At 47.3% G+C, this 8,973-nt stretch overlaps 2 protein-coding genes across 2 annotated transcripts; one reads left to right on the top strand and one right to left on the bottom strand.

Moving 5' to 3' along the window:
• Positions 1-789: 789 nt before the first annotated feature.
• On the top strand, positions 790-5,111 carry BDCG_01166 (vacuolar assembly protein; the record flags this gene model as incomplete). The annotated part of the gene is made up of 5 exons (XM_045416670.1): positions 790-1,131; positions 1,189-1,215; positions 1,271-2,238; positions 2,295-4,534; positions 4,717-5,111. The coding sequence occupies 5 exons, from the start codon at positions 790-792 to the stop codon at positions 5,109-5,111; spliced, it is 3,972 nt and encodes a 1,323-aa protein (XP_045272342.1).
• A 1,089-nt stretch (positions 5,112-6,200) lies between these two features.
• Positions 6,201-7,048, bottom strand: BDCG_01165 (uncharacterized protein; the record flags this gene model as incomplete). The annotated part of the gene is made up of 4 exons (XM_045416669.1): positions 6,201-6,568; positions 6,690-6,752; positions 6,823-6,852; positions 6,985-7,048. The coding sequence occupies 4 exons, from the start codon at positions 7,046-7,048 to the stop codon at positions 6,201-6,203; spliced, it is 525 nt and encodes a 174-aa protein (XP_045272341.1).
• Positions 7,049-8,973: the final 1,925 nt, after the last annotated feature.

The raw sequence follows: 8,973 nt of genomic DNA, 5'->3' as shown, positions 1-8,973 counted from the left end.
CAACAGTGCCGGAAGGAAATATGAATATATCACCAGCCTCGTCCGGCGGGAGATTAGAGGCTGACGGACTGGATGTCCTCCGGAGAGAGTCTAGCGGTACTTGCACATGGACAACATGAGGATACAAATCTGTTTTGAAAGGGTCCGGTTCGTATCCTTTGGCTAGGAGGATTTGAACGACCTTGGCCAGATTAAATGTCTCCGCTACAGCGTAGGCTGTCACAGTCTGAAAGGGAAAATCAATAATTGGCGAACAATTTCACAAAATCAGAAATAGATACCTTGGATTTTGCTAGATCTTCATCAGCTGTCTGAGTTTTCTGGCGCATCCCATCCTTTGATCGCTGTGCTTCGACAGCAACACGCCGTAGCGATATTTTGGCACCTGGTGACCTGGAAGGCTTCCGTTTGGCTTTTCTTGTCACATTGGCGGCGGGTTCAGGCTCTGGTGGTGTTTCCGACTTAGCATGCTGGAGGTCAATTTTAGACGAGAAAAACTCTTTCCTCCATTGAGTGGATCTCGTAGGACATGAATGAAAAGTAGGTTCGAATCGTGAGAAGACCGGCGTTATTCGAGGCGTTCTGTAGACTGAACTTAAAAAGCAACGTGCAAACATGGCGATGGGTATGGTATATCGAACGGCAATGGCAGAAATATTGCCCAGCGCGCGCATTGATACGGAGTAATATGCCGATCGGCATGCAAATTTAATCTTCCGGAAGAAGCGGGTCCGCTGAGTCAGCAGATCTCCAGTGGACCCCAATCAACCTTGGAGCCTCCGTCCTTAGATGAGGCCGCTGGCACCGTGTCGTGTTATCTTGTTAGGATCGATTAAAGCTGCCGGTATGGAGGTGGACGACACAAAGGATTCTGAGAGTGATGGTGTAGGGCTGAAGCCGACAGGGCAGGCGGCGGGCCGCCCTCGGTCATTGAGCCCAGCCGCTGAGCCATCATCGAAGGACGTTGAGGATAATTATAGCCAACAATCAGACGAAGAAGCTGGGGATGAGGATGAGGATGATGAGGAAGAGGAGCCGCGCCTCAAATATGCTTCATTGACCAAAAGCATTGGCTCCGTATATCGAAATGGAGATGCTACAAGCTCCTTCCTGACTGCGGGAGACAAAATGGTCCGTTGTTTTTTATCCATTCGAACTGCCCTCTTGAACAGCAGCTGACTGTTATAGATCGTTGGGACACATAATGGAAATATTGTATGTAGCATTCCGTAACCAATAGCTCTATTAGGTTTTTGCTGATCTTGTATAGCATGTTTTATCCGTCCCTTCTTTCCAGATTCTTCGTGTTTACCATGCGCACTCCGCAACCGTTTCCTCCATATCAATATCACCCTTTCCACCTTCACTCCCCATGCCCCAGCTGGATACATTTCGGCAATTTTCCAGTGATAGTAATAGCATCAAATCGCAATCTACTACCCAGAAAAATAAAAACTCGACGAAAGCCCAACCTGCAATCCCAGCGACCCCCTCGAACTCTATCTATATTGCGTCGTCCTCCATAGACGGAAATGTCTGTGTATCATCGTTAGTGGACCCAAGAGATGTCCTCCTACGTAACTTCGGACGACCAGTCCAAGCTGTAGCTCTCTCACCTGAATACAAAAATGACAAAAGCTACATTTCAGGAGGACTAGCTGGTACATTGGTCCTTACAACTGGGGGCAAGGTTGGGACGAAATCAAATTCTACAGTTATGGGAGTCTCTGCCCCCAATACTTCGGGTTGGTTGGGCTCTCTTGGTTTAGGCGGAAATTCCGGCAAAGACGTTGTTCTGCATAGCGGAGAGGGAACCATTAGTACCATAAAATGGTCACTATCAGGGAAGTATGTAATGTGGGTAAACGAAGAAGGAATCAAAATAATGCGGACAAATTTACACCTCGAGAATGCGGATTCTGAATTCGCCTGGAAACGCATGAGCCATATCGACCGACCTAATCGTCCCGGGTGGGAGGAAATGGCAAGCGTTTGGAAACCGCGAGCAGAGTGGGTGGACGAAAATTCCGTGGATGTCGACGACGATCCTGGAAAATTACAGTCACAAAAACAGTCCCCAGCTGCTAACGCGAGCAACTGCCGAAGTCGAAGCTCAGTCGAAAAACTCGTGGTGGGCTGGGGTGGCACTGTTTGGATTATCAATGTCTTTCCAGGTGGATCCAGTACGGGAAAGGATGTTGGAGAACGGAAAATTGGATCCGTAGGAGTTGCAACTATGTTAGTAGTAGCCAAGCCCTGGATTGCCCTAATGAAAAATACTAATTATCCCACAGATTACGCACTGACTGTATTATTTCCGGAGTTTCGCTATATACCCCAAATTTGCTTCTTGTACTTTCTTATCTGATACCTGAGGACGAAAACGACGAGTCCAACGCGAAGCAGGCAGGCCCTCGACGCGGAATTCGTCATCGACAAAATGGCCTTGAGCCTGAACTTAGATTGATTGACATCGAAACCAAAGAGGAACTTAGTGCGGATACCCTGAGTGTCAAAAAGTACCAAACGTTTTCCGCATCGGATTACCATTTAGGTGTTCTACCTCCAATTCGAGCACCTACAGCAGCAGTACAGCGAGGCGCACTCGAGGCTATAGGGACTGGACTCTGGGACGCAACCCTATATCCTACCCGCCTTTTTAGCTCCGCTGCTAGCGTACGGAGCAACGGCAGCAGCGGCGACAAAGGTTCAAGCATCCGTGGAGGGAGTTCAATAAACTCGATGGGTTTATCAGCCAGCGACAAACAGGCCAAGGAGCTAGCTATTACAGCTACCGGCGGAATCAAGATATTCATCCACAGCCCTTATGACTGTATAATTGCAATAAAAAGAGGCATTGTAGATCGTTTAGCTTGGCTAGATAGTCATGAAAAGTATGAAGAAGCATGGGAGTTAATTGTCCAGCACCCAGAAGCTGCTGCCGCTACCTTGGAGAGGGCGGAGAGCCTGCCTTCGACCCCGACTAAGCCACAGAGTACCCTCGCGGATTTTTTCTCTGATGACAATGCATCGGTCAAGACTGCTATCCAGGCCGCAAACTCCGCGCCAGAAATGGAAAAGCGCCGTATTGGAGAACGTTGGCTAGAGCAGCTTCTTAGTCAAGAAAACTGGGAGAGAGCTGGGCAAGTGTGCGGCAAAGTCCTCAGGACAACATCCAGATGGGAACACTGGATATGGATTTTTGCGCGCAACAATAAGTTCGATGAAATAACGCCCCACGTCCCAATTGAGATTAGCCCCCCGCTTCCCTCTTTGATATACGAAGTTATTCTTGGGCATTATGTTTCCCGAGATCGTATCAGATTTAAGGAACTACTCGAACTATGGCCTACCGATCTTTTCGATATTACAAGTGTAACCGCTGTCATAGAAGACCAGCTCCAATCGAAAGTTGTCACGTCCGGCTCGGATGACTGGAAGATTTTGATGGATAGTCTAGCGAAATTGTTCCTAGCAGGGAGGCATTACAGGGAAGCTCTCCATTGCTACATCAGTCTCCAGGATGATGAGGCCGCAATGCGATTAATTCGTGAATATCATTTGTTGGATGCTATAGCCGATGATATTCCCGGCTTCATTCTCATTCGCGTCTCGAAAGATCAATTGAAATCAGCGTCTATACCCGAGTTGGATGCTGCCACAGTAGATCCCATCAAAGTTTTGGTGAGGGAAGCGGCCAATGGTGTCGTTGGCCCTGAAGCTGTTGTTTCACAGTTACAGGCCACAAACCGCCGACTGTTTCTTTTCTTCTATCTACGGACTCTCTGGAGAGGTGATGCAACATCAACCGCTATAGAGAAGCCTTCCAGATTTCGACACCAGAAGATGGATGCTGCAGAGAAGCTTGTCGTTGATGAAAGACGCGCTCTGATTGATGGCCTCTCAGATATCGTCATCGAATTATTCGCAGAGTACGATCGTCAATTATTAATGGAGTTCCTCCAGTCAAGCACATCTTATTCATATAGCGCAGCCAGCTCAATATGTGAATCTCGCCGTTATATCCCTGAGCTTATTTATCTCCTATCCAAAACTGGCCAAACAAAACGAGCACTCAACCTCATCCTGTCAGATCTTAAAGATGTCTCATACGCCATCTCATTTGCCAAGTCACAAGATGACCCTGATCTTTGGGAAGATCTCTTGTCCTTCTCGATGGATAAACCCGAATATATCCGCGGCTTGCTTGCCGAGGCGGGAACTTCAATTGACCCGATAAACCTTGTCCGGCGTATACCAAGCGGCCTGGAAATAGAAGGGCTAAGAGAAGGCCTTACTAGAATGATTCGGGAACATGACATCCAAGCCTCCATCAGTCAAGGCGTCGCGAAAGTTTTGGAAGGAGAGGTCGCGACGCGAATGGACATCTTACGTCAGGGACAACGGCGAGGCATTAAATTCGATATCGTCACTCCCAGCTCGGGCCTAAGTCAGAAGCAGCAAGATACTCAGGAAACTGAGGAGTTGGGCAGAGGACGTTGCGCTGGATGCCGTAAGCTGTTCAGTGAGCAAGGTATGTCGATATCTACACCCAAGCATTATTCCTTCTGCTCAATGTACCCCCCCACTTGCATATATAAAACCCCTTTTCAAAATCCCTCCGTCTCCCACCCGGGAAAAAGAAAACAAGCAATCACTTTCCATGTCTTATCAGTCTCATAATTAATCACATCCATTTCCTCACTATCCCTCCAGAAACCGAAACCCTCATCGGCTTCGCCTGCGGCCACATCTTCCACGTCTCCCACCTACACCTCGACCACTACCACCACCAACAGCCTCCCACAACTACCTCCAATACAACAACAGATCATGAACAACGTCCCACCTCCCCAACCCCAACTCTCCGCCCACCACCACCACCACCACAAACCTCATCGCGACCACACACAGCCTCAACTTCATCCCCATCCCACCCAGACTATGCAACGACTCAATTCTCCCCTCTATTTTCCCGCACAGTCGGCCCCAAAGTGACCAATGCACGTCTCTTACGAGACAAAGTTGGCGACGGATGCGGCATTTGTACAGCGAAGAGTAATATCGATGAAGCGGCACAGGGAGGAATTGTGGTGTTGCGAGGGAAGTGAAAACTAGGAAACTACTAACTCTCTTGGCTTTTTCCCCTGTGGGGGCTTATTTTTTTGAGGGGGTCCGGGGAACTTAGGGCATCCTAGTGCGGAAAGAGAGGATGAGAAAGGAGAGAATATTACCAGTAATAGTACTGGGAAGTAACTAACTAATAATCATAAAGTAATCACGGGGTTTAAAAGAGTTGAATTGAGGGGTCTCCTTTGATTTTCTTTTTCGCCGGGGGCCCTGCTGCTAATAAATGTCTGGAGATGGGGGAGATGATATCATGTTCCATGGATGCCCCTCTTCCCTCGTCTACCACCTCTTCCACACCCTACCTATTCTTCTATTTTACAAGATGAATACCAAGGCTTCTTGACAGGAACCAGTTTCTCACATATATAGGTGTGTTTGCTATGTTAATAAGGATTGGGGTAATAAGGACATGGAAATTATTCGACTTGTCCGGTTTCCTCCAGAACAGATGGCAGAGTTGCCCGAACGGAATGCCTTCTCTCCTCGTCAAGCTATAGTTCCAGTACGAATACCTCTTGGTTCCCCAGGCGACCACCGCTCAGCTTGCTATGTCATCTTCTTTACCACCCAGTCGAGTATACCGCCGACCCGCTATCTACTTCATTTTTCTAGGAATAACGTGTTATCGATCTGAGGATAGGTTAGGGAATTTTACAAGACGGGCACATCTCTAGTCACTTTTAGGTCGTGAGAACATCAAACAATACACTACGTAGGTGTATCTTAAGAGTTCAATGACCAGATCTTTTTGTGATGAATATGAACGAAGAATGCTGCGTCTGATTTTTAGTTGAATCTACCTCGAGTATGACCCCATTAAACCCTCCTAGGTATGCAATACCTCTCCCAAATAACATACATTCCAATCACCTCCGGCAGCATTAAAAAAAGCATTTCCACGAACAGAAATCTGGAAAAAAAGATAAAAGATAAAAAATAAAAAATCATTTCAAGTCGTATTACATACATACGATGATGACTATGTGGCTAATCATGCAAACAGCTAACCCGCGATTTCCTCAACTTACGAAGGAGCCATGTGAACGTTGTACTGCCACATCGTCGGGTGTTTACAACGCCACAAGAGCAGCAAATCCCGCAGCACCAACAAGGATTGCACCCTCGAGGCCACCGTTGCGAACCGCAAAGTTGGTTTCGATAGGCGGGGCGATACCGGTCTCAGAGGCAACAGGGGTCGATGCAGAAGGAGTAACTGAAACAGCGGGGTTGCTGCTGACCGCCGTAGAGGATATCGCAATTGGATCAACAGAAGACCCTAGAGCCTCAGAGGCAGAAGAAACTGCCACGCTGCTGGAGACCGGAGCAAGGACTGGAGACGTCGTGGACTGAATTTCAGAAACTTGGGATGGATCAGATGTGACCGGGTCGAAAGCATCACAGCTCTCAGCGGTGGCGGTGGCAGTGACAGTGATTGTTTCTATACGTGTTAGTGGTCGTAACTTGGAAGTTTCCACCACCCGTGGATAGTATGATAAAGGAAAGGGAAGGAGTCCGAGGACAAATCTACCATCATCAGGAGGTCAGAGGGTTGCACTTACCCTGACGAGCAACAATCTTGCCAAAGAAGCCCTGGCTTCCCAATCCACGAGGAGAGTCGACGACTATTGCGTGGTGTTAGTTAGAGGGCATCAACGCTACAAAGATACTGGGTTCCTCTTTGCTACAACTCACCAGCTTTCTCGGCGGCAGCACGAGGGAGGTCTACAAGACAATAAAGGTCAGCACAATCATCGTCCAACGTTGGGCTCTCTCTACGATGAGATGGGGCCAGGGCGGTGACGAAAACACCGGAACCATGTAGGAAACCAGAAACAGAGCGTTGCGAAGACTTACTTGCAGCAGTTGCCATGATGGCAAAGACCATAGAGGCCAGAAAAACGATGAACTTGACAGACATTGTGATGGAACTGAACTTTGAGCGAAAGTTGAGCAGCAGCTGAAAACGAAGGTTTTGAGATGTTCAGGGGCAGAGATTGAATGGATAATTTTTCAGATAGTGTATCTGGAACGAGTGAGATGTTACTGGGACGGTGAAATTGATGAAAAAGGGCTGGAAATGATGGGGATGATGGACGAAACGGCAATGCGTGGGATGGGGAGAGAAGAAGAAGAAGAGAAGAGGGGGGAGTCGGAGAATTTAAATGAACAGTGTGGACAAGCGAGAAGCGAGAAGCAAGAACAGGAACAGGAACAGGAACAGGAACAGAACAGAGAGCAGGTGCCTGGCAACCGCCTCCTTCGGGAAAGAGTCAGGCGCGGTGTGTTCCAATGTTCCAAGGTTGTCTTGCTGCTTCCCAAAGAGGAAGAAGCCCTGGTGAATGCATTCGTCACTCACCAAAACACCAACCCGGGAAAATCACGCCATTCGAAGATGTACGCTACCCAGCAGCTGCCCGGCAACAGAGTACCTCGTCCATATAAAGGCTCATCTGATAGCTGTTAGTTACCATAGTTGTTTTGCAGGATTCACCGAACCTCCGCCGGAAACAATCACAGCGGAACCCAATTTCCCGCCCTCTTGGCGACGGCGGAACTCCTAATGGGATGATCAGGTTCGGCACAAAAGATGCTGGGGGCAGGCTCCTCTTGCCTAACTAGAGGGCTGCAGTGTCAATACCTAGGTAGCTACGCCTTTTTCTCCTACTTCGACATATCCTGCCATACATTCTGGATTTTGGAAAGCGAAAAATGCCTTCCTGCCCATGTACGTACGTGTACGTTTTATCCCTTAGGGGTAATAACAGCATCAACGATCCTACTCCGGTCTGAACTTGCGGAGTGCCTGCCGGGAAACACACAATCATACCTGAGCCCATCAAACTTTGGCACGAAGCTTCAATCGGTTGTGCATGTATAAGGTGCAATTTGTGTGAGTTTTGTCCTGTTATTTTTTTTTTTTTTTTTTTTTTTTTTTTTTATTGAATAGTTATTCCTTGGTTTCAAATTCAATATGAATCTGGCCCCTAATCTTTTAGAAGACAAGCCTGATGCAAATAGATATCTATTACATTTAATATAAAGCTACAAGACATTTTTCTCCTAAAATCCCACTACCAGAAACTTCCTGTGATAAAAACTCAACAATTCACATAATCATCACATTTTTCTACATGAAATAAGCAGCTTAGATATAGCTACGTAACTCTATAAAAGAATAACATTGAGACAAAAGCTAAGTGCAAAGAAGAACTGAATCTCAAGAAAGAATAATATTGATGACCAAGTATGAGAGCGCAACGTCTAGATATTAAGAAAGCCACACTTGTTGGGCATTATCATAGGGGTTGACGGCCGTATCTGTATAGGGGCTTCGCCGTGGGGCAAATCTCCTTAAATCAATTGGCATTGCTATCCTCTGCAAGTAAGGAAAACTGCTTCCAACGCTGGAAATCTATGTTATATATGCATAGCACATCCGACATAAAGTAATCTCTGTCAAATGCCCTAGGGGACCCTATCCATCGTAATTTAGGTGATAGGAGGGTCAACCCTGAAGTAGAGGAGGGCCATACCAACCGATGTACCCTAAGGAAATACGAAAATTTGGTAGGCCCCTGAACCATTACTATTTTCCATCATCGGAATTTCTTACTGCCGAAGGCTTATTTGATTCCCCCTTTTTTCCCAGTCTTGACACTCATCGTCCTAGCAGACCAAAAACGTCATCGTGATGTCATGCAGTGCACAAATAACGGCCAACGAGCCAAAAAGGGCCCACCCCACATTTGCGCCAGGGAAGGCGCAGCCTACATTTGAACCCACACCCACCTGCTCCTCCAACGGTTACAGATATAATTCGCAGCTAAAACCAGAGACTCACCA

The sequence above is a fragment of the Blastomyces dermatitidis genome, assembly GCF_000003525.1.
Source record: "Blastomyces dermatitidis ER-3 genomic scaffold supercont1.1, whole genome shotgun sequence".
In the NCBI taxonomy this organism is placed as follows: Eukaryota; Fungi; Ascomycota; class Eurotiomycetes; order Onygenales; family Ajellomycetaceae; genus Blastomyces; species Blastomyces dermatitidis.
Note: the sequence above shows the minus strand (reverse complement) of the source record. Positions and strands in the feature narration are given on the sequence as shown.